The sequence below is a fragment of the Cherax quadricarinatus genome, chromosome 17 (assembly GCF_038502225.1).
Source record: "Cherax quadricarinatus isolate ZL_2023a chromosome 17, ASM3850222v1, whole genome shotgun sequence".
Classification (NCBI taxonomy): domain Eukaryota; kingdom Metazoa; phylum Arthropoda; class Malacostraca; order Decapoda; family Parastacidae; genus Cherax; species Cherax quadricarinatus.
In genome coordinates this window covers 47,038,572-47,055,373 of record NC_091308.1, presented here as the reverse complement: position 1 = coordinate 47,055,373, position 16,802 = coordinate 47,038,572, and the positions used below count along the sequence as shown (strand labels likewise).

Here is a 16,802-nt window from a genome sequence, read left to right as displayed (position 1 = left end):
ACGTACCTTGATGTGTATATATGTATGTATGGTGACTGGGGAGTAACTATTCAAATTCTTCTGAACGAAAAGGATATTATTAAATATTATTATTATTACTACTACTACTATTTCTACTACTATTGCAGCCATAACTCTTAATTGTATGGTTGCTACTATTACCGACCTTAAAATGGTGTACCCAAAATTAAGGATAATATTATTGAATAGCATTTAGAAGTAGATATTACTGCTATTCCTACTATCATAGTACTGCTACTAATACTATTTCTGCAAATACTGTTGCTGTTAGTACTATTGTTTTCTTAACTATTGGTAATACTATTAATGCAACAATTGCTGTTAATGCAACTACCAATATTACTGTTATAGCTGTTTATTATATCTGTTGTTATTCCTGTTTTATCTGTTATTTTTTCTAATGATGCTGCTTCTGCTGTTCCTTTGTGCTGTTATTACTGTTACTAGTACTGCTATTACTGTTACTGCTGTTTATACTATTGGTGCTATTATTACTGTTATTACAAGTTTTGTAACTTCTGTTGCGATTGCTGCTAATGTTAACTAGTGATACTATTGTTGCTGTTACCATTGTTTGTGCTCTTGTAAATATTTGCTGTTTAGCACAATACACTTCTGTCATACGTTGCTAGTTGTATGGACTCAGTTGCTTGTGAAAGGGTTATTTCCTTGCATTTAGGGGCTATTGCTAAATCTATTTGTAGCCTATACAATGCGTTCCATTTGTTCACAAATTTTACAGTGAAGGAATTAGTAGGTACCCTAGAGAGGAGTGCCCAAGGAATTAGCAGATATCCCGGATGGTATATCATTAAAGTTTTGTATGGTGTATATCTCTTCGTCTGAGTCTTTCCGCGTCTTCAAAGGTATCAGATTAAAAAAATTCCTCAGAGTCGTTGTGACTTGCACCGCGTCTAACTACTCTTCACTCGACCTGTGTAAAAACCAGTCTGCTTCTCAGTAACATTTCCTGGGGCCTCGTGATCCTCTTTGTGCTTGATCTCTCATAGTCTCTCCTAAACGTCATTCCATTTCGCTTGTTCTAAGGCTACGCCTCTATTAACTCAGTCTGACCTCTTTTGACATCGCTTGGTGCTGTTTTAGCCTCCAACATGTTATTTTCATTTCTCAAGACCCAGCACTATTCTCCTGGTTCTTCTAACGCCTACATGACCTACTGTGACCCACATTCTAATGGTCTCAGTGACTCTTCCTGATCTCTCGTGAGTCCTTCAGTGCCTACTGGAGTTTTACTTAGTGTTTGTCTTCTCCACAGGCAAGGTAACTCCCGTGGCCATAGCAGCTTGTTCTTCCCAGTACTTCGACGCTGCCTCCACCAACTTCACCACCTTCGTCAGTAAGTCCCTCAAAAGCCTCTCTCTGTCGTATATTGCGAGTGTATAAGACCGTATCACATGTATGACTGTGTGTCACGCTACATGAATGCTCATTATGTTTCAAGTTGTATTAGCGTGTATGTTTTACGAGTGTATACCACATCTGTCTGACGAATATGTATCACGGATATTGTATGCAGAATGAGTGTGTGTTGTATATATTGAATGTCACATGAGTATGTATCATGTATTATAACTCACCGTGTATCGTGTATGTTGTACAAGCGTGTGTCATGTATGGATTATCATACAACATATGTTGCATGAGTGTGTCAAGTACGTAGTAGTCTCATGTACCTCCTGTGTTGTATGATCTTAGAAGATAAAACTTGAATGTAGTTTTAAATATCAAATTCATAAATAAAACTAATTTATTTCAGTATTTTAGTTCATAATAAACCATGTAGATATAACGTAAGGGTCAGTAACACAGTGAAAACCTAACGTAAGGGTCAGTAACACAGTGAAAACATAACGTAAGGGTCAGTAACACAGTGAAAACATAACGTAAGGGTCAGTAACACAGTGAAAACATAACGTAAGGGTCAGTAACACAGTGAAAACATAACGTAAGGGTCAGTAACACAGTGAAAACATAACGTAAGGGCCAGTAACACAGTGAAAACATAACGTAAGGGTCAGTAACACAGTGAAAACATAACGTAAGGGCCAGTAACACAGTGAAAACATAACGTAAAGGTCAGTAACACAGTGAAAACATAACGTAAGGGTCAGTAACACAGTGAAAACATAACGTAAGTGCCAGTAACACAGTGAAAACATAACGTAAAGGTCAGTAACACAGTGAAAACATAACGTAAAGGTCAGTAACACAGTGAAAACATAACGTAAAGGCCAGTAACACAGTGAAAACATAACGTAAGGGCCAGTAACACAGTGAAAACATAACGTAAGTGCCAGTAACACAGTGAAAACATAACGTAAGTGCCAGTAACACAGTGAAAACATAACGTAAGTGCCAGTAGTGAAAACATAACGTAAGGGCAGTAACACAGTGAAAACATAACGTAAGTGCCAGTAACACAGTGAAAACATAACGTAAGTGCCAGTAACACAGTGAAAACATAACGTAAGTGCCAGTAACACAGTGAAAACATAACGTAAGTGCCAGTAACACAGTGAAAACATAACGTAAGTGCCAGTAACACAGTGAAAACATAACGTAAGTGCCAGTAACACAGTGAAAACATAACGTAAGTGCCAGTAACACAGTGAAAACATAACGTAAGTGCCAGTAACACAGTGAAAACATAACGTAAGGGCCAGTAACAGTGAAAACAACGTAAGTGCCAGTAACGCAGTGAAAAATAACGTAAGGGTCAGTAACACAGTAAGGGTCATCCATCGGTCTTACAGTATGTGTAAGGCACAGAATGTGTAGTTTATGGAATGACATGAAGAATTTGTAGAGTTTATAGCCTCTACGATTGATACATGGATTGGACTCTACGTGTGTCACACTAAGTGGACTCTACGAGTCTCACCGTGACTGGACTCTACGAATGTCATGGTGACTGGACTCTTTAATGAGAGTCCAGAGTGGTAGTGTCATCCCGGGTGCAGCGTCATTAACAGGAAAGAGTCAACGTGACTGTTCTTTACTGTGTGATAAAATGTTCCCATAAAACTGTGGCAGTTGTTGTACCCTAACCTAGTCCTGTACCCTAGCCTATCCCTGTACCCTAGCCTAGCTCTGTACCCTAGCCTATCCCTGTACCCTAGCCTAGCTCTGTACCCTAGCCTAACCCTGTACCCTAGCCTAGCTCTGTACCCTAGCCTAGCTCTGTACCCTAGCCTAGCTCTGTACCCTAGCCTAACCTTGTACTCTAGCCTAGCCCTGTACCCTAGCCTAGCTCTGTACCCCAGCCTATCTCTGTACCCTAGCCTAACCTTATACTCTAGCATAGCTCTGTACCCTAGCCTAACCTTGTACTCTAGCCTAGCCCTGTACCCTAGCCTAGCTCTGTACCCCAGCCTATCTCTGTACCCTAGCCTAACCTTATACTCTAGCATAGCTCTGTACCCTAGCCTAGTTCTGTACCCTAGCCTAACCCTGTACCCTAGCCAAGCTCTGTACCCTAGCCAAACTAGGTACCCCAGCCTAGCTCTGTACCCTAGCCTAACCCTGTACCCTAGCCTAGCTCTGTATACCAGCCTAGCTCTGTACCCTAGCCTTGCCCTACCCTAGCCTAGCTCTGTACCCTAGCCTAGCTCTGTACCCTAGCTTAGCTCTGTACCCTAGTCTAGCCCTGTACCCTAGCCTAGCTCTGTACCCTAACCTAGTTTTGTACCCTAGCCTAGCTCTGTACCCTATCCTAGCTGTCTCCCCTAGGCTAGCTCTGTACCATACCTATCCCTGTACCGTAGCTTACCCATGTACCCTAGCGTAGCCCTGCACCCTGGCCTAGCTCTGTACCCTAGCCTAGCCATGTACTCTAGCCGAGCCATGTACCCTAGCCTCGACCTATACTTTTGCCTAGCCCTGTACCCTAGCTTAACCCTCCACCCTAGCCTAGCTATGTTCCAAAGCCTAGTCCTGTACCCCAGCCTAGCTGTGTACCCTAGAATAGCCCTGTACCCATCTCTAGCCTTGTACCCTAGCATAGTTCTGTACCATATCATAGCCCTGTACCCTAGCCTAGCCCTGTATGCTATGTTAGCCATGTGCCCTACCTTATACCTGTACAATAGGTTTGCCATGTACCCTATCCTAGACATGTACCCTAGCCTAGCCATGTTCCTTAAATAATCCGTGTACCCTAGGTTATCCCTTTACCCTATCTTAGCCTTGTATCCTTGGCTAGCCATGCACCCTAGTCTAAACTTGTACTCTAGCCTAGCCTTGTATCTAATCTAGCATGTACCCCTAGCCTAGTCCTGTACCCTAGCCGAGCCTTGGACTCTAGCCTAGCCATGTACCCTAGCCTATCCCTGTACCCTAGCCTAGCTCTGTACCCTAGCCTAACCCTGTACCCTAGCCTAGCTCTGTACCCTAGCCTAGCTCTGTACCCTAGCCTAGCTCTGTACCCTAGCCTAACCTTGTACTCTAGCCTAGCCCTGCACCCTAGCCTAGCTCTGTACCCCAGCCTATCTCTGTACCCTAGCCTAACCTTATACTCTAGCATAGCTCTGTACCCTAGCCTAACCTTGTACTCTAGCCTAGCCCTGTACCCTAGCCTAGCTCTGTACCCCAGCCTATCTCTGTACCCTAGCCTAACCTTATACTCTAGCATAGCTCTGTACCCTAGCCTAGTTCTGTACCCTAGCCTAACCCTGTACCCTAGCCAAGCTCTGTACCCTAGCCAAACTAGGTACCCCAGCCTAGCTCTGTACCCTAGCCTAACCCTGTACCCTAGCCTAGCTCTGTATACCAGCCTAGCTCTGTACCCTAGCCTTGCCCTACCCTAGCCTAGCTCTGTACCCTTGCCTAGCTCTGTACCCTAACCTAGCTTTGTACCCTAGCCTAGCTCTGTACCCTAGGCTAGCTCTGTACCCTATCCTAGCTGTCTCCCCTAGGCTAGCTCTGTACCCTATCCTAGCTGTCTCCCCTAGGCTAGCTCTGTACCATACCTATCCCTGTACCCTAGCTTAGCCATGTACCCTAGCGTAGCCCTGCACCCTGGCCTAGCTCTGTACCCTAGCCTAGCCATGTACTCTAGCCGAGCCATGTACCCTAGCCTCGACCTATACTTTTGCCTAGCCCTGTACCCTAGCTTAACCCTCCACCCTAGCCTAGCTATGTTCCAAAGCCTAGTCCTGTACCCCAGCCTAGCTGTGTACCCTAGAATAGCCCTGTACCCTAGCCTAGCCCTGTATGCTATGTTAGCCATGTGCCCTACCTTATACCTGTACAATAGGTTTGCCATGTACCCTATCCTAGACATGTACCCTAGCCTAGCCATGTTCCTTAAATAATCCGTGTACCCTAGGTTATCCCTTTACCCTATCTTAGCCTTGTATCCTTGGCTAGCCATGCACCCTAGTCTAAACTTGTACTCTAGCCTAGCCTTGTATCTAATCTAGCATGTACCCCTAGCCTAGTCCTGTACCCTAGCCGAGCCTTGGACTCTAGCCTAGCCATGTACCCTAGCCTGGCCATGTACCCTATCCTAGCCCTGTACTCTTGCCGAGGCCTGTACCCTATTCTAACCCTGTACCCTAGCCTAGCCTTTACCTTGCCTAGTTCTACCCTAGCCTAGCCCTGTACCCTAGCTGAGCCCTGTACCCTAGCCTAGCTTTGTACCCTAGTCTAGCCCTGTACCCTAGCTTAGCCCTGTACACTAGCCTATTCCTGTACCTAGCCTAGCTTTGTACTTTAACCTATGTACCCTAGGCAAACCCTGTACCCTAGCCTAGCTCTGTACCTTAGCCTAAGCATGTACCCTAACCTATCCTTGTACCCAAGCCTAGTCATGTACTCTTGCCTAGCCTTGTACCTAAGCCTAGCTTAATATTATACCCTAGTCTAGCCTTGTATCCTAGCCTATTCTTGTACGAGCCTAGCCTTATGCAATATTCTAGCTTTTCACCCTACCCTAGCTTCCATCCTACCCTTGCCTTTCATTCTTACTTAGCACTGTATCCTAGCATAGCCTTGTACCCTTGCCTAGTTTTGAACCCTAGTCCACTTGTATCTTAGATAATTCGTATACCACAGAAGAGCTTTCTAACCTAGTCTAGTATTGTGGTCAAGGCTGGCATTGTATCCTAGCATAGCCGTGTAGCCTACCATAGCCTTGTACCCTGGACTAGCATCAATACCCAAGAACAACTTTCTACATAGTTTAGATTTGTACCCTAATTTAGCCTTGTACCCTGGACTAGTCTTATACCCTAGCCTCGCTTTGTACCGTAGCCTAGTTTTGTATCCTAGTCTTGCCTTGTACCCACGCCTAGACTTGTACACTAGTTGAGCCTTGTTCCCTAGAAAAGCATTTTACCCTTGCCTCGCCTTGTATCTTAGCCTACCCTTGCACGCTAGGATAACTTTGCACCTTAGCCTAGCCTCGGAAACTAGAAGAGCCTTGTTCCCTAGTCTAACCATGTATGCTAGCCTAACCTTGTACCTTACAGTAGTCTTGTACCCTGACCTAGTCTTCTGTCCTTGTTTCTACTCTAGCCAAGCCTTGTACACTAGCCAAGTCTTCTACCATAGCGTAGCCTTCTACCCTGGGCTAGAATTGTATGGTAACCTTGCCGCGTATGCTAGCCTAGCCTCGTGCCCTTGCCTATTCTTATATAATAACGTAGCCTTGTAGCCTAGTCCAGCCTTGTACCCTAGATGTGCTTTACGTCCTAGTCTAAACTTGTACGGTAACTTAGCACTGTAGAATAATCATGTTCCCTAGTCTAGACTCGGAAACTAGAAAAGCCGTGTTCCCTAGTCTAGCCTCGTATGCTAGTCTAACCTTTCACCACAAAATAGTCTTGTACCTTAGCCTAACCTTCTGTCTAAGCCTTTCCTATCTTTTACCTTAGCCTAGTTTGCTATCCTATTCTAGCCTTGTATCCTAGCCTGGCCTCGTACCTTGGTTTAGAATTGAATGCTAGCCTAGCCTTATATCCCAGCCTAACTCGGTTCCCTAGCCTCACCTTGTTCACTAACTTCGCCTCTCACTGTACCCTAACCTAGCTTTGTGTCCTAATCTCAACTCGTACCCTAAACTTCAAGAATTTTACCATACCATCACCTCTCACTGTACCGTAATCTAGCGATGTTCCAAGCTCTCCATAAGGTCCCTAACCTAACTTTCTGATAGGCTGAACTAGACACACGAACAAAACAGTTCTTAAGAGTTATATCCTAAGTTTCTAGGTGGCGAGCCGAATTGGCTTGACATACCTAGTCTACTAGAGAAACTAGCTTTAGATGACAGTAATCAGTATAGATTTAAAATGCTTAGATTTAAGAAAATATTCTAAAAATAGGGTTACAAAACTTGTTTAAGAAAGTTTACACATTACCATACTGGAAACAAGTGCAGGATATATGGACCAAGAAGGTATACTCACTTGTACAAAGGTATACATGCAGTTGCAATTGCTTAACTGTGTAGAAATGTACGCCCTCGGGAAGTACACACTGAATACCTAATTACGAGACGTGCATTATTTCCAGCAGCAGAATAAAACAGGAGAAGGGGGCGGCAGCGTGTGTTAGAAAACATTTAATATGCTGTGTCAAACACGAAATTAAACCCCAGCTATATGCTGAAGCTATTTGCATAGAACTAATTGAAGCTTAGGAAAACTTGAAGCAGGGGGGAAAATATATAAGAAACTGGATGAAATGGAGTATTACCGAGGAGTATGAAGACAAAGACTCAAGCTGCAGAACCTGCTGTTATTAGAAGAACATTTCTCTGAGGAGCTTTATCAGGTCACAGAAATTGTTTCATTAAATTCAAGAGGCAAGTTAAAAATGAAGCCAGTAAGAAGGAATTATTAAAGCTAGGCTATCAATAGTGCCACGCCCACTATTAAAGTTTGTTCTTTCCAGAGGAATTGTTGTCAGATTCCAGCGACCGAGCTGGAGGAGTGGACTCCTTGTCCTGGAGTGAAGCCAGACTTAATGTGTTGTCTATATGGTCAACCAGGCTGTGAGTGCTAGCGGCCAACAAGCCTCATACCCAGCACAACCTGCCCGATTTGACATAATGATAATCGTACAGTTTTCTCTAGACAAGTAACAAGGTTAGACATTTGTTAAGGTGACGTGAAAGATGCAGTGCAAGACAAACTATATGCATCAAATCCCGGAACGGGTGCGAATCGTGAGACGAACTGTACGAATGTGAAACACATGTACATTGAGTCTGCAATATTTTATATTAACACATCGGTCGTCTCCCACCAAGGCAAGGTAGCCCGAAAAGGAAAAACTTTCATCATTTATTCCATCACTGTCTTGCCAGAGTGGTGCTTTACACTACTGTTTATAAAACTACAACATTAACACCCCTCCTTCAGAGTGCAGACACTGTACTTCCCATCTCCAGGACTCGAATCCAGCCTGCCGGTTTCCCTGAATCCCTTCATATAAATATTACCTTGCTCACACTCCAGCACGTCAAGTCCTATAAACAATATGTCCCCATTCGCTCTTAACACGCTCACGCATGCCTGCTAGAAGTCCAAGCCCCTCGCACACAAAACCTCCTTTACCCCCTCCCTCCAACCTTTCCTAGGCCGACCCCCTACCCCGCCTTTCCTCCACTATAGATTTATACACTCAAAGTCATTCTATTTTGTTCCAGCCTCTCTACATGTCCGAACCATCTCAACAACCCTTCCTCAGCCCTCTGGATAATAGTTTTGGTAATCCCGCACCTCCTAATCTCCAAACTACGGAATCTCTGCATTATAGTCACGCCACACATTGCCCTCAGACATGATATTTCCACTGCCTCCAACCTTCTCCTTGTTGCAACATTCACCACCCATGCTTTACAACCATATAAGAGCGTTGGTATAACTATACTCTCATACATTCCCCTCTGCTTCCGTAGTTAAAGTTCTTTGTCTCCACAGACTCCCCAGTGCACCACTCACCCTTTTCCCCTCATCAATTGTATGATTCACCTCGTCTTTCATAGACCCATCTGCTAACACGTCCACTCCGAAATATATGAATACATTCACCTCCTCCAAACTCTCACCCTCCAATCTGATATCCAATCTTTCGCTACCTATTTTTTTGTTATCTTCATCACCTTACTCTTTCCTATATTCACTTTTAATTTCCTTCTTTCACATACCCTACCAAACTTATCCACCAACCTCTGCAAATTCTCTTCAGAATTTCCCAAAAGCACAGTGTCATCAGCAAAGAGCAACTGTGACAACTCCCACTTTGTGTTAGATTATCTTTTAACCCCACACCTCTCGCCAACACCAGAGCATTCATTTTTCTTACAACCCCATATATAAATATATTGAACAACCATGGTAACATCACACATCCTTGTCTAAGGCCTACTTTTACTGGGAAATAATCTCCCTCTCTCCTACATACTCTAACCTGAGCCTCACTATCCTCGTAAAAACTTATCACTGCTTTCAGTAACCTACCTCCTGTACCATACATTTGCAACATCTGCCACATTGCTCTCCTGTCAACCCCTGTCAAAAGCCTTTTCCAAATCCATAAATGCCACAAAAGCCTTTTTAGCCTTACCTAAATACTGTTCATTTATATGTTTCACTGTAAACACCTGGTCTACACACCTCCTACCCTTCATAAAGCCTCCTTGTTCATCTGCTATCCTGCTCTCCGTCTTACTCTTAATTCTTTCAATAATAACTCCATACACTTTACCTATAATTTTTACACTCTCTTTTGTCCCCTTTACCTTTATACAAAGGAACTATGCATGCTCTCTGCCAATCCCTAGGTACCTACCTTCTTCCATACATTTATTAAATAATAGCACCAACCACTCCAAAAGTATATCCCCACCTGCTTTTAACATTTCTCTCTTTATCCCATCAATCCCAGCTGTCTCACCCCCTTTCAGTCTACCCACTGCCTCACGCACTTCCCCCACACTCACAACTGGCTCTTCCTCACTCCTATAAGATGTTATTCCTCCTTGCCCTATACACAAAATCACAGCCTCCTTATCTTCATCAACACTTAATAGTTAAGTATCTTTATTACGAAACGTTTCGCCTACACAGTAGGCTTCTTTAGTCGAATACAGAAGAGTTTAGCAGAAGCAGTTGAGATGTGAAGATGTAATCAGTCCATTACCCTTGAAAAACGTAGTTTTGAGGTGGTCAGTCCCTCAGCCTGGAGAAGTTATGATCCATAGTCTGGAACACTGTTCCAAGAGTTGTCTCCATAGTCTGAAACAGTGTTTCAGACTATGGAACATAACTCTTCTCCAGGCTGAGGGACTGACCACCTCAAAACTACGCCTTCAAGGGTGATGTACTGATTACATCTTCACATCTCTATTGCTTCTGCTAAACTCTTCTGTATTCGACTAAAGAAGCCTATTGTGTAGGCGAAACGTTTCGTAATAAAGATACTTAACTGCTGCATGTGTGTCTTACTTACCAACTTGTCGGCATTATATACCATTGTCATATTCATTTAACAGTTCATCAGAATATTCCCTCCATCTTCCCGATACCTCTAACTCTCCATTTAATAACTCTCCTCTCCTATTTTTAACTAACAAATTCATTGGTTCTCTAGGCTTCCTCAACTTATTAATCTCACTTCCAAACTTTTTCTTATTTTCAACAAAATTTGCTAATAATATCTCAATTTGCTGATAACTTGCGATTTTGGCTCAAATAGCAACGCTCTTCTTGCCGAATAAGGCAAGCGAAAATTTGTGTATGGTATAATTTCGCATTAAATTAGTGTAAACCTATCTAAAATATAGCTGGATTAGGCTAAATTTAATTGCGCTTCTTATAATAAGGTTAGGTAAGTTTTCTAAGGTTCTTTTGGTACAGAATTATTAATTTTTACTAATATTAACATAAAAAATATATATATCTTTAAACGTATAAGAGAAAGTTTTAGAAAGGACTTAATTTTAAAAGAGTTCTTGCTAATTGACCAATTTTACCTATTCGGTACAATGGGAGTAGTCTTCTGAATAGTTGAAAGGGGCGAGAAACACTGTTGTAGATATACTGAACAATATACTGGATGAATTTATTGGTGGCTGTGGAGTACATGAAGAAGTATGGTGCAGCGCCTCGTAGCTTGCCACCGTGAATCTCACTGCACAAACCTAGCCTTGTACCCTAGGCTAGTATTTGCATACTTGGGTACACAACGTTATTTATGTTTGTGTAAACTACAGAGAAAAATCTAGCATATCTGTGCATCCTGTAAAATTATAAATATAGGAGAAAGTTGCAAAGCAGCCATAAAGGGAGTTGAATAGTAGCTCTAGGACTTTCGTATTGCAATCAACACATCATCAGGAGCTTGTATTGTTGCAGAAATAAGTAAGAGATCTCAGCAGAATCGTTCAGGGGGACGCTTGGTTGCAAACGTCCCTCTGAAACAGGGACTGTACACACACACACACACACACACACACACACACACACACACACACACACACACACACACACACACACACACACACACACACACACACACACACAACAGAACATAACAGTATTAAAGTTGCCTCAACCTGCACATTTCATTTGTTTTAAGAATTACAACAAACAAACAAACACAGCCTGCTCTCCCAGTCTACAAAAATCCAAATGACTGACATAAATTAAAATTATGTAGCATTCGTAATGAATATTATATATCTTGTCTTACTAGAGAATAGATACATTTGGAACACAAAGAAAATGCAATTTTGAGATGAAATAAATACGGACTACCAGTGACTGCTAGTAACCAAGGTAGTAGACAAACAGAAAAAATCAAGTAAAATAAGTCCCAGCGCTTAATTTAATATTTGCTAGGACTTGCGAGGTATATAAGAAGGAAGAGCTGGATGTACTGAGGCGTTGTGGCTCAGGTGCTGAGCGGTACAGTGCACGGAGCTCAGATGATAGAGCGACGGTTAGATTCTCCGACACAGGTTAGATTCTCCTGATAGCCGATGCAAATCTTCACCAGTGAACCGTTTCCAGCACATGAGAGTATGGAGGGCAAGGTTTGTGTTCTCCAGCTGAGGGAAGGTTTGTGTTCTCCAGCTGAGGGAAGGTTTGTGTTCTCCAGCTGAGGGAAGGCTTGTGCTGTCCAGCTGAGGGAAGGTCTGTGTTCTCCAGCTGAGGAAAGGTTTGTGTTCTCCAGCTGAGGAAAGGTTTGTGTTCTCCAGCTGAGGGAAGGTTTGTGTTCTCCAGCTGAGGGAAGGTTTGTGTTCTCCAGCTGAGGGAAGGTTTGTGTTCTCCGGCTGAGGGAAGGCTTGTGTTCTCCAGCTGAGGGAAGGCTTGTGCTGTCCAGCTGAGGGAAGGTCTGTGTTCTCCAGCTGAGGAAAGGTTTGTGTTCTCCAGCTGAGGAAAGGTTTGTGTTCTCCAGCTGAGGGAAGGTTTGTGTTCTCCAGCTGAGGGAAGGTTTGTGTTCTCCAGCTGAGGGAAGGTTTGTGTTCTCCGGCTGAGGGAAGGCTTGTGTTCTCCAGCTGAGGGAAGGCTTGTGCTGTCCAGCTGAGGGAAGGTTTGTGTTCTCCAGCTGAGGGAAGGTTTGTGTTCTCCAGCTGAGGGAAGGTTTGTGTTCTCCAGCTGAGGGAAGGTTTGTGTTCTCCAGCTGAGGGAAGGCCTGTGTTCTCCAACTGAGGGAAGGTCTGTGTTCTCCAGCTGAGGGAAGGTTTGTGTTCTCCGGCTGAGGGAAGGCTTGTGTTCTCCAGCTGAGGGAAGGCTTGTGCTGTCCAGCTGAGGGAAGGTTTGTGTTCTCCAGCTGAGGGAAGGTTTGTGTTCTCCAGCTGAGGGAAGGTTTGTGTTCTCCAGCTGAGGGAAGGCCTGTGTTCTCCAACTGAGGGAAGGTTTGTGTTCTCCAGCTGAGGGAAGGTTTGTGTTCTCCAGCTGAGGGAAGGTTTGTGTTCTCCAGCTGAGGGAAGGCCTGTGTTCTCCAGCTGAGGGAAGGTTTGTGTTCTCCAGCTGAGGGAAGGCCTGTGTTCTCCAGCTGAGGGAAGGTTTGTGTTCTCCAGCTGAGGGAAGGTTTGTGTTCTCCAGCTGAGGGAAGGTCAGTGTTCTCCATCTGAGGGAAAGCTAATGTGTCTCAGCTGAAGCAAGGATTGTGTCACCCAGCTGAGGCAAGGTTTGTGTCACCCACCTGAAGCAAGGTTTGTGTCACCCAGCTGAAGCAAGGTTTGTGTCACCCAGCTGAAGCAAGGTTTGTGTCACCCAGCTGAGGCAAGGTCTGTGTCACCCAGCTGAGGCAAGGTTTGTGTCACCCAGCTGAGGCAAGGTTTGTGTCACCCAGCTGAGGCAAGGTCTGTGTCACCCAGCTGATGATCACTACAGTAACAAGTAACAATAGTCTAACATGCTTTATTTACAATTCATTTCATTCGATTATACTTTTTTAAATCTTATTATTTTTAAGGCCTCTTTTCATTCAGATTTTCTACTGTCAATATTTCTACTGTCAATACTGTCAATTTTATGATTCTCATAAAATCCTTTAAAAAAGGGCGATCTCTCTTGTCAAGAAATGTAATTGGCAACAGAGATTAAAGAAAACTTTTTTCATTCTATCTTTCAAAGTGACATATTTTCAGCTTAGGTGACTTGACTAGCCCTGAATAGAAATGGGAAACAAAAGGAATATGCAGGATCGTTTGCAGAAATTAAAATTATGCCTGATATAATTAAATCATATAATGAAATATTAAAGAGAATGAAAGCGTAACTGTAAGCTATCAGTTCATTATTTTCCCGTACCTAATTTGAGAGTAGTATGCAAAGATAAATACAGAAGAGGACTTCAGTGGAAAAGAGAATGTAATTTCAACCTTGCGAGACAGTCACAGTGAGAGAAACGTGTCAAGAAGGATAGAAGAGAAAGGTGGATTACCACAGGGGTCATTTCCTTAATCTATTCTTTTCTTGGTATATGTGTAGTTGTAGATGATCTACCAAGTGAACTCTTGCGTGCAGTGTTTGGATTGAAACGAATTTAATGATGATAGAGGATGATTTTAACAAGTTACAGGAATTAGCCAGTAAGTGGCTCCCTGATATCAGTGTCAAGAAATACGAGGTTGTGAGGATGACTTCAGGAGGAAGGAAGCCAAACGATGAGTATCACCGAAATGAACATAAGAAAGAAGGAGCACTGAAACTGGACTACAGGCTCATCCTGGCATGTCCATGTCGCACATTAAGAAAAAAAAAACGAAGGAGATAGGAACTTATAATATGACATCACACAAAACATTTCGCGTGAGGCAAACATCAGAAAAATAACGTTGGTGGCACTTTTCAAATTTTATCATAGATTTCAGGAATCTGGAAAAGGTGACATTCAGATAAGTGTAGACGACATGCAGGAAACCAGTACTGGAACAAGTGACACTGGAATGAATCTTTACCCTATTCCAGGAAACTTAAAATGGAAGCTCAGGGGTTTTCTAGGAACACTGAGTTCTGGGATACGAAGACAGGTTAAAATAAGGCCAATTTGCAACAGTTAGGCATCTTTATTTCGAAACGTTTCGCCTACACAGTAGGTGATGGACTGATGACATCGTCTATGTATCTCTTCTACTGCTCACTCCTCTGTACTCGACTGAAGAAGCCTACTGTGCAGGCGACACGTTTCGGAATAAAGCTACCTGACTGTTGCAAATGTGTCTTATCAACCTATCGGCATTGCATACCAATTTAATATTCACAGGTTAGAATAGGTATATTTTTGTATTTTAGTGAAAACCTCAGAACCAGAAGAGACTGAATATAATTTCTAAAATTTCTAAAATTCTCACAAATATAAAATGATAGAAACTGAGCAATTGCTCCTAGACTGAGGGACTGATTACTTCATCTTCTACCTCTTTAGTCTTCTGATAAAGCCACTGGTTGGCGAAACGTCTACAGAATAGAGATGCCCAAACGTTGCACATGTGTCTAATTTATCATGGAGAAGGTGGGAAACAATGAGGAACAACTGAGGTGGTCAGTCCCTCAGGACTGATGGATTGATTACATCATTTATATTTTACTACCACACCTGCTCCCTCTATATTTGCACGAAGAAGCCTGCTGTGTAGGCGAAACGTTTTATCAATAGATACCCAACTGTTGCACATGTGGCTTAATTATCAACCTGTCGGTATTTTTTAACATTTTCAACACAAACAGCAGGTATGTTAGAGGCCAAGAAAGGACAGCAAAAGGTAAAGCTGGGTAATGCGAAGCTGGGGGTTCAGCAGCTAGAGATCAACTTCTTTAGATACAATTAGGTGAATGTAAGTAGGAAAATGATTATCAAATGGTATACAATACCGACAGGTTGGTAGATAAGACACACAGGCAACAGTTAGGCAACTTTATTCCGAAACGTTTCGCCTACACAGTAGGCTTCTTCAGTCGAATACAGAAAGTAGGCAGGAGCAGTAGAGATGTGAAGACGATGTAATCAGTCCATCACATTTGAAGTCGTAGATTTGAGGTTGTCAGTCCCTCAGCCTGGAGAAGTTCTGTTCCAGAAGTTAGTTCCAGACTTTGGAACAGAACTTCTCCAGGCTGAGGGACTGACAACCTCAAATTCTACGACTTCAAGGGTGATGGGCTGATTACATCGTCTTCACATCTCTACTGTTCCTGCCTACTTTCTGTATTCGACTGAAGAAGCCTACTGTGTAGGCGAAGCGTTTCGGAATAAAGTTGTCTAACTGTTGCATATGTGTCTTACCTAACAACCTGTCGGTATTGTATACCATTTTGATGTTCAACTTGTCAGACACTGCAACACATGGCATCTTGGTCCAGAAAACACCTTGGACAAGCTTTTCAAGTGAGAAGTGTTGGATCTGAGAGGGACCTGACCTCTCAGTGGCTACATTCTCACTACTACTACTACTATGCACCTCTCCTTCCGACAGTATTTAAGTCTCCGCACTGTCGCTTGATCTTCAGATAGTTCCTGACTATGGAACAGAGCTTCTCCAGGCTGAGGGACTGACAACCTCAAATCTACGACTTCAAGGGTGATGGACTGATTACATCGTCTTCACATCTCTACTGCTCTTGCCTACTTTCTGTACTCGACTGAAGAAGCCCACTGTGTAGGCGAAACGTTTCGGAATAAAGTTGCCTAAATGTTGCCTGCGTGTCTTATCTACCAAGTAGGAAAATACACACAAACACACACACACACACACATACAGTAGCGACCAGTAAAGAGGCGGGGCCAGGAGGTTGGACTCGACCCCTGCAACCTCAACTAGGTGAGTACACACACCACAGAACAGCAGGACGTCAAGGCAAGAATATGACGAGAGTAACAGAGCGATACACCGGCTGAAGTGGCCAGAAGGGTTCATGTGAGCAGGGCAAACCTACTGATTATTGGTAACTTCAATAACAAGGAAATTGATTGGGAGAACCTGGAGCCACATGGGGGCCCAGAAACGTGGAGGGCTAAGATGATGAATGTGGGACTGGAAAACCTCATGTACCAATACGTAAGGGACACTACCAAACAGGGAGGGGAGAGGACGAACCAGCAAGACTGGAATTAGTATTCACCTTGAGTAGTGTAGATATTGAGGACATCACATACGAAAGACCCCTCGGGACCAGTGACGACGTGGTTCTGAGTTTCGAATACATAGTAGAGTTACAAGTGGAGAGAGAAACAGAAAGGGCAATCGAATGAAGCCAAACTACAAGAGATGGGACTACACAGGCATGAAGAATTTTCTGCACGAG

The 16,802-nt window shown here is 43.4% G+C and overlaps 1 protein-coding gene across 1 annotated transcript in view; it reads left to right on the top strand.

Annotated features, from left to right (window-relative positions):
- Positions 1-16,802, top strand: part of LOC138852834 (uncharacterized) — a 73,263-nt gene that overhangs the window by 10,708 nt on the left and 45,753 nt on the right. Inside the window, exon 3 of the mRNA XM_070086006.1 lies at positions 1,258-1,378. Within this exon, the coding sequence (XP_069942107.1) occupies positions 1,258-1,378 (121 nt within the window). The remainder of the gene's footprint in view (positions 1-1,257; positions 1,379-16,802) is intronic.